This window comes from Panthera pardus, unplaced genomic scaffold, assembly GCF_024362965.1.
Source record: "Panthera pardus isolate Hobbes unplaced genomic scaffold, ASM2436296v1 HiC_scaffold_19, whole genome shotgun sequence".
Lineage (NCBI taxonomy): Eukaryota > Metazoa > Chordata > Mammalia > Carnivora > Felidae > Panthera > Panthera pardus.
This window is the reverse complement of record NW_026526754.1, coordinates 25,082,857-25,101,555: the sequence shown is the minus strand read 5'-3', so window position 1 is coordinate 25,101,555 and position 18,699 is coordinate 25,082,857. Positions and strand designations below refer to the sequence as shown.

At 62.6% G+C, this 18,699-nt stretch overlaps 2 protein-coding genes and 1 long non-coding RNA gene across 3 annotated transcripts; 2 read left to right on the top strand and 1 right to left on the bottom strand.

Annotated features, from left to right (window-relative positions):
* The first annotated feature begins 36 nt into the window (after positions 1 to 36).
* APRT (adenine phosphoribosyltransferase) lies at positions 37 to 2,952 on the top strand. Its single transcript, XM_019412940.2, has 5 exons — positions 37 to 588; positions 714 to 820; positions 1,898 to 2,031; positions 2,262 to 2,340; positions 2,580 to 2,952. The coding sequence occupies exons 1-5, from the start codon at positions 509 to 511 to the stop codon at positions 2,720 to 2,722; spliced, it is 543 nt and encodes a 180-aa protein (XP_019268485.2). The 5' UTR covers positions 37 to 508; the 3' UTR covers positions 2,723 to 2,952.
* Positions 2,953 to 3,394: 442 nt separating this feature from the next.
* CDT1 (chromatin licensing and DNA replication factor 1) lies at positions 3,395 to 7,915 on the bottom strand. Its single transcript, XM_053906756.1, has 10 exons — positions 7,546 to 7,915; positions 6,892 to 6,987; positions 6,663 to 6,817; positions 5,942 to 6,139; positions 5,702 to 5,847; positions 5,437 to 5,537; positions 4,817 to 5,005; positions 4,427 to 4,567; positions 4,153 to 4,354; positions 3,395 to 3,729 (listed from the first exon to the last, which is right to left on the bottom strand). The coding sequence occupies exons 1-10, from the start codon at positions 7,774 to 7,776 to the stop codon at positions 3,566 to 3,568; spliced, it is 1,623 nt and encodes a 540-aa protein (XP_053762731.1). The 5' UTR covers positions 7,777 to 7,915; the 3' UTR covers positions 3,395 to 3,565.
* A 3,950-nt stretch (positions 7,916 to 11,865) lies between these two features.
* Positions 11,866 to 13,477, top strand: LOC128778211 (uncharacterized). Its single transcript, XR_008423628.1, has 2 exons — positions 11,866 to 12,942; positions 13,175 to 13,477. It is a non-coding gene; the product is annotated as an uncharacterized LOC128778211 (long non-coding RNA).
* The last annotated feature ends 5,222 nt before the right edge of the window (positions 13,478 to 18,699 follow it).

Here is an 18,699-nt window from a genome sequence, read left to right as displayed (position 1 = left end):
CTTTTTTTTTTTTTTTTTTTTTGGTTTCTAAGGATTTGACCCTTTGCGGAAGTGGGCGGGTGGGTTTCCCTCTGCCCCGCCCCGTCGCTGATGCCGGGGCTGGACTCTCGGTGGCCCCGGCACTCCCAACTCCCGCGCGCTCCCGGAGGGTCTGGCGGAGCCGGCCCGTCCCCTCCAGGACTCGGCACCCCCGCTGCCGTCCCCGTCCACCGGCGTACTCCTGCAGGGGACGCTCGGGCTGGGCCCCGCGTGTTGGTGGCCGCGCGCGTCCGCCCCTCGCACCGCGCGGTAGGAGAGCGAGCGCGGCGGCGGCGACGAGCCGGACCGGGCGCGCCTGTTCAGGGCGCTAGAGCAACAACGCGGCACCCAAGATTCGGTGGAATACGGTAGTCCCTGCGGGCGACGGCGGCCCCGCCCACTGGCGCCTAGCGTAGGCGCCCCGCCCGCTCGCGCAGGCGCAGAGCCGCCGGCGCGCACCTGCCGCTCGCGGACACGCGCTCACCCCGCGATGGCGGACGCCGACCTGCAGTTGGTGGCGCGGCGCATCCGCAGCTTCCCGGACTTCCCCGTGCCCGGCGTGCTGTTCAGGTGCGGGGGCGGGCGCGGGGCGGGGCGGGGGGGCGACCGCGCGGGGCCAGGCCAGCGAGCCCGCCGTCCCCGTGCGGGGCCCGGACCCGACCCCGGGGGTCACCAGGCCTGCCCTCGCGTGCCAGGGATATCTCGCCCGTCCTGAAGGACCCCGACTCCTTCCGCGCGTCCATCCGCCTCCTGACGAATCACCTGAAAGAGACCCACGGCGGCAAGATCGACTACATCGTGGGTAAGTGGAGGGGGCAGGGGCGGGTCCTCGAATCCCGGGTGAACCCAACCCGGGCCTCCTGCCTGCCCCCGGCGCCGATGCTGTGCCCTGGGGTGTCTCGAGAGGCCCGGAGAGGTCGCCGGGTCTGTGCCAGGCTCCGCGAGGGTACCGTGGGCGTTCCTTCCCCCTGAGCCCTGAGCGGCGCGGACGGGGGGGGCGACCCACGTTAGCTTAGGAGAGGCTTGAGGGGCGTCCGTCGGGGACACGCTGAACGTCGCACCGTGCTTGGCTGCCGACCCTCGAGTAGGTTGTAAGGATGGACCTGCTGAGCGGCACTTGGCCGCCTGAGGGTGGGCGCGTCCTTGTGGTGGCCGGCTGAGGGCAAGGTCACCCCATCGCCGTGCCCCTCCCTCTCGCCGACTTCCTGGTCCTCCGTTCTGGACTGGTGGGGCCACGGGCTGAGTATCCCCAGGGGTGTCTGACCAGAGTCCACTGGGCCAAGAACACTCTTGTTGGCCGTCTGTGTGTTGAGCTGTGGGCCAGGCCCTCTGCCCAGCACGGGGCTTCAGGGAGGACCCCAGCAGGCCAGGTCTCCGTGACAAGGCCATGCCCCGGCCCGCCCATGGCTCCCCGCTGCCCTGCGGGACCATGGCTTTTCACTTGACTGTGTCCTTCAGAGGGCTCCTTCCTCTGGAAGCCCTCCCTCGCTGCACCCCTAGGGGGTGGGGCCTGCGCTTCCCCGTGAGTGACCACGGGAGTAGCAGGAGATAGCCCGGGGCCAGCCCCTCCAGGGCAGATGCTGCCGCAAGAATGACAAGAGCCGTCTGAGTCTGCTCCTTACTTACTAGCAGCCCAGTGACAGGCTGGCGGCAGGGCTGTGGGGAGAAGGCAGGTAACTTCCCAGAGGCCACACAGTTATTTCCGCTTCTGGGTCCCCGTCTCCTGCCCTGCAGCACCCAGCAGGCCCTGTGCACAGAGGTAGGTGCTCAGTCAAAGACTTTTAGCTGGAGCCACCAAAGCCAGGGGCTTCTTGCCCCTGGGGACCCTCGTGCTCCCGTGCCACACAGCCACCCCTGACACCCCACCTCTGACCAACAGGCCTAGACTCCCGAGGCTTTCTGTTCGGACCCTCCCTGGCCCAGGAGCTTGGCTTGGGCTGCGTGCTCATCCGAAAGCGAGGGAAGCTGCCCGGCCCCACGGTGTCCACCTCATACACGTTGGAATATGGGAAGGTGAGCGGGCTGGGCACCGCCACCCGTGACCCTTGGGTTTCCTGAGCATATCCCCTGGGTCGGGTGTCGCTGCCGCGGCTGATGCCAACTCTGCCTGAGACGCCAGCCTAGCTCACGCAGCCAAGCGGCAGCTGGGTGGGTTGGGCTCTCGTCGGCACCACCTCCCGGGCTCTGCACACCAGGGCCGCGTCTGGAGACGTGCAGACCGAGTGCCTGCTTCCCATCTGCAGGCTGAGCTGGAAATCCAGAGAGACGCCTTGGAGCCAGGGCAGAAGGTGGTTGTCGTGGACGATCTGCTGGCCACTGGGGGTGAGGGTCCTTCCCCCCCCCCGGCACACAGGGCCTGGCGCTAGGACTGCTGGGGGTGCAGGAAAGTGGCTCAGACCACATGTGAGACGTGGGTTGGGGCCTCAGCACTGTACAGTTTACGCGTGAGCGGCGAGACCCTGTGTGGGCAGGTGGGAGCCTGGTCCCCACACCACCTCCTCCCCCTCCCCGCCCCCCGGCTGGGTGGGGCCTCATCGTGTGCCCTCTGCCGACCCACTCAGGAACCATGCGTGCGGCCTGTGAGCTGCTGGGCCAGCTGCGGGTGGAGGTGCTGGAGTGCGTGAGCCTGGTGGAGCTGACCTCGCTGAAGGGCAGGGAGAAGCTGGGGGCCGTGCCGGTCTTCTCTCTTCTGCAGTACGACTGACCCACCCTCCCCCCTCTGGTGGAGAGGCCTTCCGGCCTCGTGGCTGGCCGATGGCCGCCAGGGGGCGCCGGCCACCCGTCTGGACTTCTTTTTAACTTTTTTGCACTTGCCCTTTTCTACCACCTGGGGCCCTTCCTGCAGGTTCTGGAGGTGCCGAGGCCTGGAGCCGGTAGCTCAGGCCGGAGCCCCGGCCACTGCAGGGCCACCTACGAACACTGAAAAGAGGTGAATAAAGTGCTTTGCTAGAGTGGCTGTTTTTTATCTTTATCTTTATGGCCAAGAGGTGCGGGAATCCCACTTGGCGGGTTGGGCGGACGTGTGTCTGGCATCCTGTGGCTCTCTGCTCCCAGCTGCCTCTCAGGAGGCAGGTGCTGCCCAAACGGCCTCTCGGTTGCTGTGGTCAGTCACACCAGCAGGGTGGCCCACGACACTGTCAGGGGCTGGCTCCTGAAGGTTCCAGGAAAAATCGGGCTCCGGGTCCCCCCTGCATCCCCCGGTCCTGCAGTCCGCCTCCCTCTTGTACGGGTCCAGCGGTGACACCGAGCTTACTGGGTCACCAGGGATTCCCGTGTGGACATATCAGGGGCACTGTGCCAACCGCCTCACCCAAGCTTGCGCAGACTGCAAAGCCACCCCGCTCCGCTACGCCCCCAAAGACACCAACGACGACAGTCACCAACAGAAACCAGTTTAATGACAATATTCTGCAAGAGGGTGGGCCCACCACCCGCACTGGCCAGGGACCCTGGTGGGGAGTTAGGAGGGGAAGAAAAGTGCATTGTGTTCCTAAAGGGAATAAAAGAGACACGGCAGGCCAAGGACCTAAGCCCAGGCCCGCGAGGCTCACAGCGCCGCCTCGGCACGGGCAAGGTGGGCCAGCCGGGCGAGGACACCTGCCAGGTCAGCAGCCTTGTCCAGCTTGACATAGGTGTCGGCGCGGACGCGGTGGAGGCTGAGCCAGTCGGGCAGCAGCTCAGAGAGCAGCTGTACGTGCTTCTCCATCTCCCCTGCAGACAGACAGGATGTGAGCAGGGCCGTGCGCCTGGGAGGGGGTACTGACCCCTTATGGGGGGATCCAGACCAGTCAGCGGGCCTGCCTTAGGACCACCCCCTCTTCCCCCCCCGGCAGGCCTGTCCAAGCCTCAAAGCAGCACACCCAACGGTGGGAAGGTGGAAGGGCTCGGGCCAGGGCAGTGACAGAACGGCCTTGCTGAGGAGCTGACCCTCCCACTGAGCCCAACTGGGCCTGGAGGGGGGGTGTGGGGTCGCCCTGCAGCCTGGAGGGAACCCACAGTCCCGTGGGGCCCGGCGCTGTCTGAGGGGGTCTGGGGGCCGGGTGGGGGGCTCGAGGACACCGTGCCCAGCCTCATCCTGAGCGGGGAACACAGGGAGGGGGCACAGGGAGGGCCCGGCCCCGCCCCTGCACACACCAGGGCTCAGGGCCGCACGGTAGCTGCCTGCCATCCTGGCGCAGGCCACCTCCATGGTGAGGGCGGGCTTGCGCTCCGACACGAAGATGCCACGCAGCACGCGGGCCAGCTCGGGCAGCCGCTCCAGCCGCTGCAGCCGCCGCTCCTGCTCCGGCTGCCGCGTCATCTGCGCCAGCTGCTTCTGCGCCTGCTTGCGGCGGACCTGCGGTAGGCCCCGAGAACGGTCAGTGGGGAGCCGGTCCCACGGGCCCCTGCCAGGACCCCGGGCACTCACCCGCTCCAGCAGGTCCTGGGACACCCCCTTCAGGGCGGCAGGCGGGGCAGCAGGCGGGGCGGCCGGCGGGGCAGGGCCGGGGGACCCGGGGCTGCCGGACTTGGCCGTACGCAGAGCCAGGTCGCTCAGGGCCTTTTCCATCTGAGGCAGTTCAGAGGGGAGAATCAGAAGGCCCCCCCCCCCCCCAACCCGGCCCGGCCCCAGGGAGGTCACTGTCTGCCGGCCTAGGCTCGCCCTGAGCGTCACGGCAGGTGGCCGGTGCCCAGGGCGCAGCCTGCCAAGTAGGCAGCGCTCCGTAAGGGGGGAGGGCACGTCCCACCACCCCGGAGGCGCTGGGCCAAGCATGGATCCTGTCAGGTGCCCGCCCCGCAAGCCCTAAGGCGACCTCACCCTGGGTGACATCAGGCTGCGGGCACGGGCCAGCACCTCCTGGGCGGTGGCCAGCTTCTCCGTGGTGGGGGGCTGGGGCAGCTCGGCCGGCTCGATGTCAGGCACTTCGTCCACATTGAAGTGGGGGTGCCAACGTGTCAGCTGGTCCTCAGGCACCACCATGGGCGGGCTCAGGGAGGCGAGGAAGGCCTGTGTGAGGAGACGCGAGTGCCAGGTGAGCCCAGGCACATCTGCATTGGGCGGGGCCGGGCAGGGCTGCTCCGTTCCTAGCCCGCCCAGTCGGGCCATCTTGGGCTCAGGTGCTCAGCTGGGCCAAAGGGCACGACACCCGGCACAGAGCAGCACTGAGCCCATCACGCGCCCCCAGGGCCTGAGGCTGCAGCCCTGAGCTCCCGGCCCTCCACTGGGGAACCAGGAGCGGGGCTCTCGCCCAGCCCTGCACCCACCCCACGAGGCAGCCACAGAGACGGGTGAAGAGAACTCGAAGAGTCAGCCTCTCACGAGGGCCCGTCTCCTGCGGGGTGAGACGGAGCTATGACAGGGACGGTTCGGGGCCCAGCCCAGGGCCTGCCGGGGAGGTGCTTCCTCCGAGGACGGAGCCGGTCGCCCCCGTCACTCACCCTGTGGTGCTCCCGGACGCGCTCCACCAGATTCTGGCCGAAGACCTGTCTGCGCCGCAGGAGGTGCGAGGCCGTGAGCTGGGCAGCCGTGCTGCCAGCCTCTGCGGGAAGACTTCAGGCCTGAGCCCCCAGCCCGGGCCCGCCCCGTCACCCAGGCCCCAGACTGCTGGTCTCCGACGCCTCACGCCACGCCCAAAACCACGCAGTGTCACTGGCGGGGAAACCGAGGCTCGGACACGCGTGACCTCAGTCAGAGCGCGCTCACCCTGGTCTAGCAGCGGCTCAATGGTAAGCTGGTAATCGGACCTCTTGACGCCATCCTTGAAGGTGGGGACATCGCGCTCCTGGCGGAAGCGGTAAGAAGCGGGGTACACGGTTCTGATCTGGCCCACGTTGCGCTCCTCAAAGCGCCTGCGGGACAAGGTGCTGGGTCAGAGCGCGCCGGGAAGGGCACACTCAGACCGTACAGGCAGGGTGAGGCTCCCACCCTCTGCGGGCCACTCACTTGCGCATCATGTCCTGGACGCCCTGCTTAACCTTGGCAAAGGTCGCGGTCTCGGAGCGGTTGTAGAGCATGCCCACGATGGTGTCCATGCTGCGGAACATCTCGGCCAGCACCTGGTACTTGTAGGGCAGCACAAGCCCCGGGGGCCCCGGCTGGGCCAAGGCGTGGAAGCGCTGGTAGGCGGGTGCCTTCTGTCCGCTGCCAGGAGGGGAGCGAGGCCTCAGGAGAAGCACCAGACCCACACCCTCCAACACCAACGGCAGGCAGGCCAAATGGCCAGGGAGACCCCGGAGCCGGGGCCTGAAAACCGTCCCTGTTCCCGTGACACACCACACACCAGTCCCAAAGCCCCGGCGCGCCCAGTCTCCCGTCACCAGCACTAGGCCTGGAACCAGAAAAGCGTGGCCTCACATCTCGCCCGGTCACCTAGGGAAGTCCTGGCTCCTTATCTCTACGAGGCACATATGACCTCAGGAGCTGGGGAGGACAGACATGGGCGCAGGAGACAAATACCCAACAAATGGCAGCTGTAGACGGCATTCCAAAGTCACAAGGGCCACCGAGGCAAGAACGGGCACCCTCTTATGGATGGAGGCTGAGGTGCAGAGCAAGTGAGTGGCAGGGACTGGAAGGGGAGCAGCACCCCCAGCCTTGTCCCGCCTGCCATCTTCCCACCAGCCTAGCCTTTCCCTGGGTGCCTGTCTGCCCACCCAGGACTCACCATGGCCCTGCTGGCTGCCCCTGGTCCTCCAGCACGCGTGGTTCCCCAGCATCCTTCCTCTGGGCACTTGCTTTCAGCTCCTGGGCCCGGGCCCCTAGCTCCCGTGCCCGCTGTAGGCACGACTTGAGCTCAGAAAGTGTGACTTTTGAGGAGGCCTGTGGACACAAGATGCCATCAGCTGGCCCGTCACCCCCACACCGCTCTCCCTCCCCCCCGGGGCCAGCCTCACCTTGTCCTCCTGGGCTGCCAAGCAGGGCAGCTGACCTGCTGAGAGAGTGGCCTCCTCTGGGGAGCCTGGGGCAGCCAGGGCACTGGGGCTCGAGACCTGGTGGACAGGACCGCAAAGGAGAACGAGTGAGGACACCCTGCGGTAAGAGAGGGTTTCCTACTTCCCTCAGCTGGCTACACACCAGCTGCTGGGGGCACCAATGACAGTTTCTGCTGGAGTCAAGTCAGAGGGGCCAGGCCTGACCCCTTGCCCAGCCTTGCTGGCAAGCTAGACACACAGCCGCCCACTGCACTCGGGCCCTCCGGCCCTGCTAACTCCAGTGCCTTCTGTCCCCACCCCCACTGACGTGCTCTCCAGCAGGCCGGCCCACCTGCCGGGTCTCAAGTGACCCGGCCCCGCGCTTTCTCCACTGTCTCCCGCAGCGGCTCCAGGCCCATTCTCCGAATGGTCGAGTCCTCCCTCTCGAGGCTTCGGTTTACCGTGTGCATGCAACCCCCTGGTCTGCGCCCTCCCTCCAGGGCAAGTCTTTTTGGGGGCCACCCCGCCCTGTTTCCCGGCTCTCCCCTCCAAGTGTTTTCTCCCGTCGGTGCCCATCCACTCACCCCGCCCCCCGCCCCGGCCTCAGTTTCCCCCCTCTCCCCGCCGCGGCCTCACCGTGTCGGCCGGTAGCCGCAGCCGCCTGCGCGCGGGCGGCGCGGGGTGGTCGCGCGTGGGCTCGGCGGGCGGGCGGGCGCGCTTGCGGCTGCCCCCCGGGGTCCGGGCCGGGGTGGGGGGTGCCGGCTTGGCGGGGCTCGGGGTGCGCCAGGCCGGCTTGGCCCGCGGCGGCGCGGCGCGGGGTCCGGGGCGGCGGCGCGCGAAGAAGTCGGTGAGACGGGGCTGTGCCATGGCGGGACCCGGGGCCGGGGGCCGGGGACCCGACTGGACCGAGACCGAGCAGGGTACAGTCCGGGGCCGGAAGTGGGGCCGCGCTCCGCGCCGATTTTCCCGCCGCGCGTGGCCCCGCCCCTCCGCGGGCGGAACCTTCGGCGCCAGGGCGTGATGCGGGGGAGGCCGGGAAATGGACTCGCCGGGGCGCATGCGCACTGGTGCTCTTTTTGCCGGGCCGCAGCGCGCATGCGCCGTAGAGCCGGCCGCCTCCGCAGGGCTTAGGGATTTGACGACCCTCCCCGGCCGGCGGCGGTCGTCGAGCCAGTGCGGTCCCGGAGCGGAGAGACATGCTACGTACTTCCTGCTTGAATTGCAAGCGGTGCGCGTTGGACGACACTGGCCCTCCGCGGCGAGGCGCCCCGGGGCAGCCAGACCCCCGCACGAAGACCCCTGCGTCGGCTCTGGGTGCGAATCGTATGTCAGTCCCGCTGCCATGTTTTTAAAAGGAAGAGCGGCTTTCAGAACGGGATCAGTGGCAAGAAAGGGCGTGTTAGTCCCCAGAGCCTACGGCCGCGGTCGTCTGGAGTCCTGGAGACCCCGCTGCCCGGGAGGCGCGAGGGCGCAGCCGGCGGGGTGTCCTCCGAAGGCCCAGCGCCGGCTTGGGGGCTTTGTTCCTCCGTCTTCTCCAGGCTTTCCGTAAGGAGCCGAGCGTTGGGAAAACAGAAACGACCGTTTCCCGTATGTCCCAGGTTCATACTTTGTGGACGGCCTGTAGCAAGTTATCGGCCACCCAGGGATCCGCGGACAGGGTTGCAACCAGCATTTTTAAGGCTAAGTGCTGTTCCATTTCCGTTTTGCTATTTGTGCTCTAGGCCACCACCTAAAATATATGTCGTGTCGTTTTGTTTTGTTTTGTTTTGTTTTGTTTTGTTTTGTTTTTAAGACTATTTATTTTGAGAGAGAGAGAGCACCGAGCAGGGGAGAGGCAGGGGGAGAGAGAGTCCCAAGTGGATGCTAGGCTTGAATCCACAAAACCGAAACCGCGAGATCATGATCTGAGCCGAAACCATGAATTAGACGCTGAACTAACTGAGCCACCCCGGTGGCCCTGTAAGATAGTTTTCTTTTTTTTATTATTAAAAAAAATTTTTTTTAATGTTTATTTTTGAGAGAGACATACAGACAGAGTGTGAGCAGGGGAGGGGCAGAGAGAGAGGGAGACACAGAATTGGAAGCAGGCTCTAGGCTCTGAGCTGTCAGCACAGAGCCGGATGTGGGGGGCTGGAACCCACGAACCACTAGATCATGACCTGAACCGAAGTTGGATGCTTAACCCACTGAGCCACCCAGGCGCCCTGGTGAAATAGATTTTGTAATCAAAACAGTGGTTGGGGGTTAGAGGCAAGAACTGACCTCAGTTGAGGGGTGCCTGGGTGGCTCAGTCAGTCAAGCATCCAACTCTTGGTATCGGCTCAGGTCACGATCTCACGGTTTTGTGAGTTTGAGCCCCATGTCAGGCCCTGTGCTGACAGTGTGGAGCCTGCTTGGGATGCTATGTCTCTTTCTCTCTGCCCCTCCCTGCTCACACGGTTTCTCTGAAAATAAATAAACTTAAAAAAAAAAAAAAAAAAGAATTGATCTCAGTCAGAAGGGAACACTCCAAATGTAAGCTTGCTATGCATTCTAGAGGGAGAGCGTAGGATTCTGGGACTGTAATGGCATCACGAATTCTAGGCACAGCCTCTTCTTCAGACCAATGGTGATAAGGGGACTTTGTAAATATTTCTGCTCATAGCTGCTCATCAGGAGGGCGGGAACTGTCTTCTCTCCCAAATACACTGTGGTTCTCTATGCTCTGTTTCACGTTTAGAAGGTAAACAATCCTGGTCTTGGAGAGGTACAGGCAGCTGAATCTAACCGCAAGTGACTCCGATATCTGGCTCCCAGCCGGTGGTTTGGCCCAGTCCCTGCCCTCCGTAGATAAGCTGAGAAGCAGGAGCCTTCCCAGAGCCTCCAAAATGCTTAGGAATTTCTGCCAGCATTTCATTTGTCTTGCACCTGCCTACCCACCCGCCTGGAACCACAGCGTGCTGGCTAGGCTCGTGCTTCCCAAGAGAGCTGTGTGAGGGGATGGGAGGCAGGCCCTAGGCTCGTGACAAATCCGGGAACCCCCCCCATAAGAGAGAACTCCCTGCCTGCCTGGCCACCACATGGCTGCATGACTCGGCCACGCACTCCCAGGCACATTCTCCTCAGGGAAACTCCTGGGAGGGACACGCGTGGCCTTGCTGTGCTCTGGCCGGCTCCCTGGTGCACAAGCAGAGGCAGAAGCAGGCCGTGGGAGGCCCGAATGGCTCTGGGGATAGCTGCGTCCTAAAGGACCCTTCACAGGCTGTTGTGGGATCAGGAACGTGAATCTAAAATGAGTCTGCCCGTGTGAGGGGGGAGTCTGGGGACTGAACAGTGCTGTCTGCATGCACTGCCAGCAGCAAAGGGACACATGGTCTTCAAAGGCCAGCCAGCAGCCGGAGGGACGCATGCCATACAGCAGGGGCCTGGGGACCACCTCCAGTGCTGTGGCCAGTGTCCATGCCACGGCGCTGCGTCTGGCTGTGCTTCTGTTACTTTTAATGTCATTACCGGAGATTAGGCCTTTTGCGGTGACTTAAGGCTCGGGGCAGCTCCTTCTTAAGAAATTGCCCACCCACCTACAATAATGCAGTCCACAGCCACCTCTGTAAGGTATGACCCCTACCTTTCGGTCACAGCTGATTGGACGAGAGGTGCACAGCTGAACCAATCAGATCCTCTCCTGGGACCCAAGACTCTGCAGGGAGAGCTCACCCTTCTGTCCCCTCTGGTTGTGGGAAGTGAGATGGAGTAGGACAGCCACCGCCACCATGTGTGTGGTGACAGAGTGAGCAAGGGACCGTGTGGCCCAGGGACAGGCAGCCACACACAGCTAAATCAGATGGTTTGTAATGGTTTCCAGTGTGCTCTCTTGGAAGACCCACTGCCCTTCGCGATGGCCCAGGTTTTTATGAAGCAGCCTGTAGCCCTTCCCGAACATTTGCCTCTTTTGCTTAAAGTGCCTCTGCGTGGATTTCTGTTTCTTCCAACCCAAGGAGGCTTGACTAAAGCCTGGTCAAAAAGTTGATCCATATGAGGCTACATTAATAAAAGCATAGAGTCTAGAATAAGGGAAGCGAAGGGCACGTGGGTGGCTCAGTCAAGTGTCTGACTCTTGATTTCAGCTCAGGTCGTGATCTCATGGTTTGTGAGATCGAGCCCCGCGTCGGGCTCTGCTGATGGTGCGGGGCCTGCTTGGGATCCTCTTTCTCCTCCTCTCTCTACCCCTCCCCTGCTGGCATTCTGTGTCTCAAAATAAATATTATTTAAAAAATAAAAGAAAAATAGAATAAGGGTCGTGAAAGCCCTTCTCTGCTGAGTTCTGTCCAGGCTCCACCTGAAATGTCACGTTGGTCTATAGGTATGGAATGCTAAGAGGTTATAGCCTGGCTAGAATGCCAAGAGACAGACCAGATAACAAGGGACTAGAACCCTTGTTTGTGGATGTTTACCCTGGAGAAACTGGGACATTGGCGCTGTGCCTTCATTCATGTGATGAGCCAGTTTTTACTGAGTGCCGTCTGGGAGCCTGGCTGCTGAAAGCCCATTACAGGCTGGGCCGTGAGGGTCCACTATGTACCAGGCTGAGACCAAGACCGATGAGGCCCCTGCTCTCAAGGAGCTCACATTCTAGTGGACAGAGACTAGTAGAGAAATTAGTCTTGTTAAAATAATTTCAGGGCCTCCTGGTGGCTCAGTCGGTTGAGTGTCCAACTCTTGGTTTCAGCTCAGGTCATGATCTCACTGTTCGGTTCATGAGTTCGAGCCCCACATCGGGCTCCCCGCTGACTGTGGAGCCTGCTTGGGATTCTCCCGCGCGCGTTCTCTCTCTCTCTCTCTGTCTGTGTCTCTGTCTCTATCTCTCTGTCCCTCTTCTGCTTGTGCTCTCTCTCTCTCTCTCTCTCTCTCTCTCTCTCTCAAATAAATAATAACTTCAGATAAAGAATTTAAGACCCAGTCATGAGATTGAGTGGGAGGCCTCTTGGAGATGACACCTGAATGGCAAGGAGTGACCACAGGAATATCTGATAAGAGAACAGAATTGAGAATAGAGTCCAGAGGGCCACCACCTTCATCATTTTAACCACACTCCAAAAAGTGATCAGAGTTGCACTAAGTTCTGAGTTTGAGTTACAGCCACGGCTGACCACCTTTAACTTCCCTAGAGCCCATCCCACCCCCTGGTCTGTCACCACATCACACCCCTGGCGCGAATGGTTTCACCTCCGCTGCTCTGCCCCGGAGCCATTTGCACCTTACAGCCACCACCAGGGGTGTGTGGTGCCTGACAGTTTTCAAAGCAGTGTCACCAAACAGGAAGAGCTGGAGTCTGTTGTGTGCAGCGTGCAGGCCTTGTTCCCCATACCTCGAATAACCTATCTGTCTCACCCTCACGGCGAACCTACGAGCCACACCCCATCTTTGGGTGAAGAAACAGACTTGCAGGGCGTAAAGCTGGGGCACCAGGGAGCCAGCTGCCCACGTCCTCCTCCGCCTCTCAACCGCCACTCTTCCCCAGGAGACCAGACGGGGCTGGAGAGTAATGGTGGCATTCAGGCTTTCGGGGATCCCCTGGACCCTGCAGAAAACCCTGCAAGGTTTTCATGGTCTTGGCTTATAATGCATCGTCCTTTGCCAAGTCTGGAGGCAACTTCACCTTCCTTGAAGGCATTTGGGTCTCAGCCAGGATCAGCCTGCACTTGGCTCACTGTCTACCAGACAGCCAGCCTTGGAATCCGTGACGTGATCGGGCAAAGGGGACTGCTGCCCACTGGTCGAGTGACCTGGGAGGTCTCGGTCTCCCCTCCTCCCTGAGCCTCGCATGCCTCATCCTTATGCAGGGGATCTTATACAGAACGTGCTCTCAGCAGAGCCCTGAGAAAGTACACGTAGCTTCAAGCCCCTGTACGATAGTGACAGACACCAGCAACAGCACACCTGCTTTCAGAGGATGTCAGGGTGGGGATAGGGCACACTGTGTCCCGGTCCACATGTGAGCGTCCAGAGCAGCACAGCAAGACAGAAAGGTAGCGGGAGGGGTGCCTGGGTGGCCCTGTGGGTTGAGCTTCCGACTCTTTTTTTTTTTTTTTTTTTTTAATGTTTATTTTTTTTGAGACAGAGACAGAGCATGAACAGGGGAGGGTCAGAGAGACAGGGAGACACAGAATCTGAAACAGGCTCCAGGCTCTGAGCGGTCAGCACAGAGCCCGACGCGGGGCTCGAACTCACGGACTGCGAGATCATGACCTGAGCCAAAGTCGGCCGCTTAACCGACTGAACCACCCAGGCGCCCCGAGCTTCCGACTCTTGATTTTGGCTGGGGTGGTGGTCCCAGGGTTGCGGGATCGAGCCCCATACTGGCTCTGCGCTGGGCAGGGAGCCTGCTTGGATTCTCTCCCCACCCTTCCTCTCTCCCTCCGCTGCCCCTCGCTGGCGCACGTGCTCGCTCTCTCTCCTCTCTCTAATAAAAGAAAGAAATGTAGCAGGAGCCACAGGTGCAATTTTACATTTTCTAGTAGCTACATGAAGAAAATTAAAAATCGGGTGACAGTAATTTAAAATTTTTGTAAATATATATTTTTTTGTTTTATCCATTATGTCTCAAATGTTATCATTTTGACAGGTAACCAGTGTAAACTTTATCAACGGGCTGGTTCTCAGTGTTCGCCACCATCAACATCGCAGTCAGCACTAAGTCCTAGTACTAAGCATACTAAGTGCAGTCCGTGTTTTACAGCTTACAGCACATCTCAACTTGGAACGCACTCAATTTTCATGGAAATACTTGATCTTTATTTAGATTTCATGAAATTCAGAGTTGGAAATGGGTTCACGTGCCCAAGTTGTTCTAAATAGACTCCAGTTTTCCAATTAGCGCTCGGAGCGTCTGAAATTAACCAACAGCGAGTGCAGGGGGGGAAGCTCAGGTCCCAGCGACCCTGTCCCAATCCTCAGGGCAGCAGCGGCGAGCGGCGCGGGCAGGAGGCCGCAGGGCAGGGCAGAGCCGGTGCGCGGCCCTGCAGGGCAGGAAAGCGCGGAGCGGGACGCGGCAGAAGACCCCGGGCCCCCAGCCCCAGGCGGCGCGAGAACGCGCAACCGCGAGACTGGGCCGCAGGTGCAGCCCTGCGCTGTCAATCACGCGAGGGCGGGAGGCGGAGATACGGGGCGGGGCCTCGCGCCCGAAGGGGCGGGGCCGGAGACGAGGCGGCCGGTGGCGCGTGTTTCCGGGGACCAGGTTAGGGGCGGGGCTCCGGAGCTGGGTGGGGCCGGGAGGGCAATTTGACAGCGGCGACGAGACTTCGGGACGTGGCTCACGGATGGGGCGTGGCCGGGAGGGAGTGGCGGGGCGGTGCCATCGGTGGGGCGGGGCTTGGTGGTGGGCGGGGCCGGGACGGGGGCGCGCATAGCGATTTCCCACTCCACCGGCACCGGGGGGGGCTGGCCCCGCTGCGGCGCGGGCCCCTGGAGGTCGCCGGGGTCGCGTGGGTCACCTCAGCCCGAGGGTTCGGCAGGTCCCGCTCCTCCTGCCCTGAGCTCTGCTGCCCTGTCCTACGTGGGAAGGCGACCCTCGTGAATAGAAGAGCCCCGGGGAGAATGCCTGGAACCGCACGAGGACCCTGCGGGACCGTCACAGGCCGCGCCTGAACCCTGGGGGGGGTGGGGGGCTCGCTCCGCGGGGAAGGCCAGGCCCGCCCCCAGCAGGTGCCCACCTGGCCGAGCTCGCCGCGCCTCCCTGCTCCGGTGCAGAGACTGCCCTCAAGGGGCCTGTGTCACCTAACGATTTTGGGGGGCCCTGCCACAAGCCACTCCCGACCCAGGTGAGTTCCGTGTGTCCTGCGGGGAGCGCACAGCCCGGCCCCGACTAGGTGACCTCGCGGGGGCCGGGGGGGGGGGGGCGGGCCACGGCCAGTGTCCACTGGGAAACCTCACAAGGGGAGTCGGGAGGTGGGCAGGGGGCACTCTCACGGCCTGCCACCTGCAGACCCAACAGGAAGAGAGGGGCTCGCCCAGCACGGGGACGCTCCTCTGCTGCCCCAGCCTGAGGAAGGACCTTTCCCCACCCCTCCGAACAGCCGCGCCAGGGAGAAGCCACACGTCCACCCCCAGCTTACCGCCACACATTTAGCTCATCACAGCCCTTCCAGCTTACCCTTTTCTCTTTGAAACCGCCTGCCTTTCCTTTGTCCCCACACCTGCCTATGGTTTGGCCGCAGCATGTTTGTCCCGGACTGAGATTCTACTTTATTCCTTGATGTGTCCATCTTTTGCTGGTAACAGAGCTGGCACGCTCTGTTTCTAAGGTGAACATCCCACATTTCACCAGGCCTACAGACAGGTGTTGTCAACCACCTTCCCCTGCACCAGCCTCAGCTGGCAGAAGCCCCCTGGGCGGGGGCGTCGCTTCCTCTGGGACCTGAACTTGCACGGCAGCTCTCGGGGAGCCAGGGCTGGGCCGGTTCCGGTAGCCTGGCCCGGAGGGGGCGCCTGCAAGGTGGTTCTGGCCGCAGAGAGCACTTTGGGATTCTCTTAGGGCTACGGAAGTCTGCGCTCAGGAGAAGCAAGGCCAGGTTTTGTATTTTGAAAGACTGTCCCAGGGGAGCCTTGGGTGGCTCAGTTGGGTAAGTGTCTGACTCTTGATTTCAGCTCAGGTCATGGGTTCAAGCCCTGAGTCCGGCTCTGCACTGACAGCATGGAGCCTGCTTGGGATTCTCTCTCTCTCTCTCTCTCTCTCTCTGCTCCTCCCCTGCTCTGCTCTCTCTCCCTCTCTCAAAATAAATAAGTAAAAATTATTTTTAAAACATAAAAAACAAAGACTGTTCTAGCCGAGGCCGAAGCCTGAGAGGTGGGAAGCAGCCAGAGGCTGAGGCCATTACCTGGGCAGAGCCTATGACTCTGGGGGTGCCCGGCTGGCTCATTCGGCGAAGCGTGCAACTCTTGATCTCGAGGTAGTAAGTTCGAGCCCCACATTGGGTGCAGACATTACTTAAAAATAAAATCTTAAAAAAAAAAAGCCTATGACTTTGGATTGGAAGGGGTAGACTCAGGCTCAGGTCAGATGCTGGCTTGTCCCCCGACCTGTGTGTGTGTGGCTGTGGGCACGTGGCTGCACTTGGCCGCCAGGGTCAGTGGCGCCTGTGCCTGCCTGGAGGGCCGCCCTCAAGGAGCAAGAACTGAATGGTCACAAGTAACAGCCACAGAGCAGGATGGACCCAAGTACGGAAGGCCCAGACCCGGGGCTTTGGGCCTTGATCGGAGGGTGGACGGGAGCACCGTGTGGCCGGACAGGAATGGTCAGCAGACCACCAAGGGCTTGTAATACCACAGAGCGGGTTGAACTTCCTCCTGAGGCTGGCAGGAAGGGAAGCGGTGAGCAAATCTGTGTTAACGGCCGTGGAGGACAGATGTGGGACCAGAGGCCTGGAGGAGGCTGTGGTCTCTGCTGAGCGGGGAGAGAAGTGGGCAGGGAGGAAGGGCTGAGTGCAGCCCAGTGGGGCCTCCAGGTGACCACGTGGGGCCTTGAGCAGCTCTGGCCTGGGGTGAGGGGACCCGATAGGACCCGATAGGACGGGAGGTCCTGAGCATTCAGACCCAAGAGGCAGGCTCGGGGAGCCTCCCCTCAGGGGCTTGGGTCACCCACAGGGTTTTTGGCACCCTGTCCCAGTGCCCCACTGCCTGTCCACCTGTGTAAAGCACACAGGCCTGCTCGGGTCCCCCAGATGCCTTGCTCTCTGTCACATCTCTGCTGGGAAGGCCATCTCCCCCACCCTGGCAAGCCTCCCCTTGATCTTGTGGGACACCTGAGCGGCCCCCTCGCCTGCCAGCCCTTCCTGACCACCCAGGCGGCTGGCAAATTTGCTCCCGCTGCACCGGCCCCCCTGGGATGTAACTGCCTGTGACCACGAGCCTGGGGTCCCTAGGGCTCTGGCTCAGCTGACTCTGCACCCCCGAGATCGACACGTCGCCTGCACGTGGAGGGCCACAGAGCCCTCCAGCATGGGTGCAAGGTCAGCACCTTTTTCGGATGCCGTTTTACGGCGTTGACCACCAACTGTGGCCGCTGGCAGCCGGCTCGGTGTGGCCACAGACGACAGAATCACACAGGCCCCCAATCTTGATGGTGCCCCTCCCATGCCCACTCTCCACCCAGAGCTCTGACCCCGACCCTGACCGTGTGCGCAATGCAGAAGGGGAGTGTAGCTGGCCTTTGACCCATGGGTCTGAGTCCTCAGGACCTCCCGTCTCCTTTCTCTGGTCCCGCCAGAGCCCCGGGGTGGGAGAGGACGCCATTGTGCCCGTGCTTTGGTCATGCTCTGCTCTCAAACGCTGGGGCCCTGCTGCCCACCGTCTACTTGCTGGAGGCACGCGGAAGTTTCCTCCTTTCCCTGCACCTGAGCAAGCTGGCGGGTGACTTCCACCAGCAGGACCACAGCTGGGGGCCATAGGTCAATGCCAAACCAGTGACATTAAGGAAACCCAGTCACGCGGAAGGGCCAGCAGGCACCTGCAGGAGCCTGGAAAGCACTCAGGACGGACAGAGCGGGGGCCTTCGTCAGTTAACCCTGCACCGGGGAGCTTCCTCCAAGCGAGGGAGGCGTGGCCTTGCCCCGCACCTGCTCCCCCCTCAGGCGGGCCCTGCCGTCCCAAGCCCAGAAGTGTAGGCAGGGAAAGGGCCCCGTCCAGGGCCAGCCAAGTCTGCGCACGGGCCAGGCACCCCTCCCCCACGCTCCTGGGAGAGCCAGGGGGCCCACGGGCACAGGCGCGTGAGTCAGCAGGCCTGGAGGAGGCCGCGGAGCACCGAGGGAGGGCTGGGGAACCGCGCCTTTGACTGGGGCCAGGACCTCCCCCTGCTCACGCAGCGAAACCCACCTTGGCCCGGCTTGGAAGGCGGACTGCTGAGCCTGCCCTGTCCGGACCGCCTGGGTTTTCTGTCCCTGGATTCCTTCAGGGTGTTGCTAGGGACAAAGGTCTCAGAATCTCCCCCAGTGACCAGAGGGAAGCGGGGCACTTAGACGTGGGCCGGCCTCTTGGCCGTGAAGAAATACTTCCTCTCCTCTGTGCCTTGGCACCTGGCCGGTGCTCCCCTCGAAGGAACCAAGCCCCTGCACAGAGCCGCCCGGAGTCCTCGCAGCCACCCGGCCTCCCTGCCGCAGGGGCCCCCCGGGGACCCGCCGAGGGCGCGCCCTCGGCCGCGGGGTCCGGTACCACTCTCCGGGCTCCGTTCCCTAAAGTGTTAAAAACCGTCCAGTCTTAGTGCTTTTCTTGAAAACCATTGGTGCAGCGTCGATCCCCGGCCTCAGATCCCAGCCGATCAATGTGATGACCTGTCTCACTCAGTCTTCGCGGCCCCCCACGGCGCGTGCTGGGCACGGGCTCGGGCCGCGGGGTGGTCAGAGCCCGCCCGCCGTGCGGACGGCCCCGTGGGGGCCTCTTGCTCTCGCCAGACAAGGGGTCTGTCCACGTTTGACCTGTTCCCTCTTCTCTCGTTCACCTGCTTTGTGCAGGGTTTGATTTTCCACAGCTCCCCCTCTCACCCCAAAAACTGTCTGGATGCTGGAAACGACCCCATTTCCCAGGGGGAACCGTGCTCCCCGAGGTCAGGCGCCCTCTGCGACGCAGCCACCAGCCTCTGCTGCTCTGTGCCAGCCTCTCTCCCTCACCCTGTCCCCGTGGCTGCCGGGCACCGTCACCCTTCCTGCCCTCGTGGGCAGAGCGGGAAGGGCAGCAGGCACCGATGTGGGGCCGGCTGTGGAGGCCTGGCCAGAGCCCTCAGCCCCTTCCCTGGAGCCTCTCACCCCTGCTTGCCCCGTGGGC

Excerpts from the sequence above, each read along its gene's own strand:
- APRT (XM_019412940.2), top strand. The coding sequence starts at position 509 with ATGGCGGACGCCGACCTGCAGTTGGTGGCGCGGCGCATCCGCAGCTTC. Across the intron at positions 821-1,897 it reads CAAGATCGACTACATCGTGG|GCCTAGACTCCCGAGGCTTT; the intron begins GTAAGTGGAGGG and ends TCTGACCAACAG. Across the intron at positions 2,032-2,261 it reads ACACGTTGGAATATGGGAAG|GCTGAGCTGGAAATCCAGAG; the intron begins GTGAGCGGGCTG and ends TCCCATCTGCAG.
- CDT1 (XM_053906756.1), bottom strand. The coding sequence starts at position 7,776 with ATGGCACAGCCCCGTCTCACCGACTTCTTCGCGCGCCGCCGCCCCGGA. Across the intron at positions 6,988-7,545 it reads TGCGGCTACCGGCCGACACG|GTCTCGAGCCCCAGTGCCCT; the intron begins GTGAGGCCGCGG and ends CCTGTCCACCAG. Across the intron at positions 6,140-6,662 it reads GGGCAGCCAGCAGGGCCATG|CGGACAGAAGGCACCCGCCT; the intron begins GTGAGTCCTGGG and ends CCCTCCTGGCAG.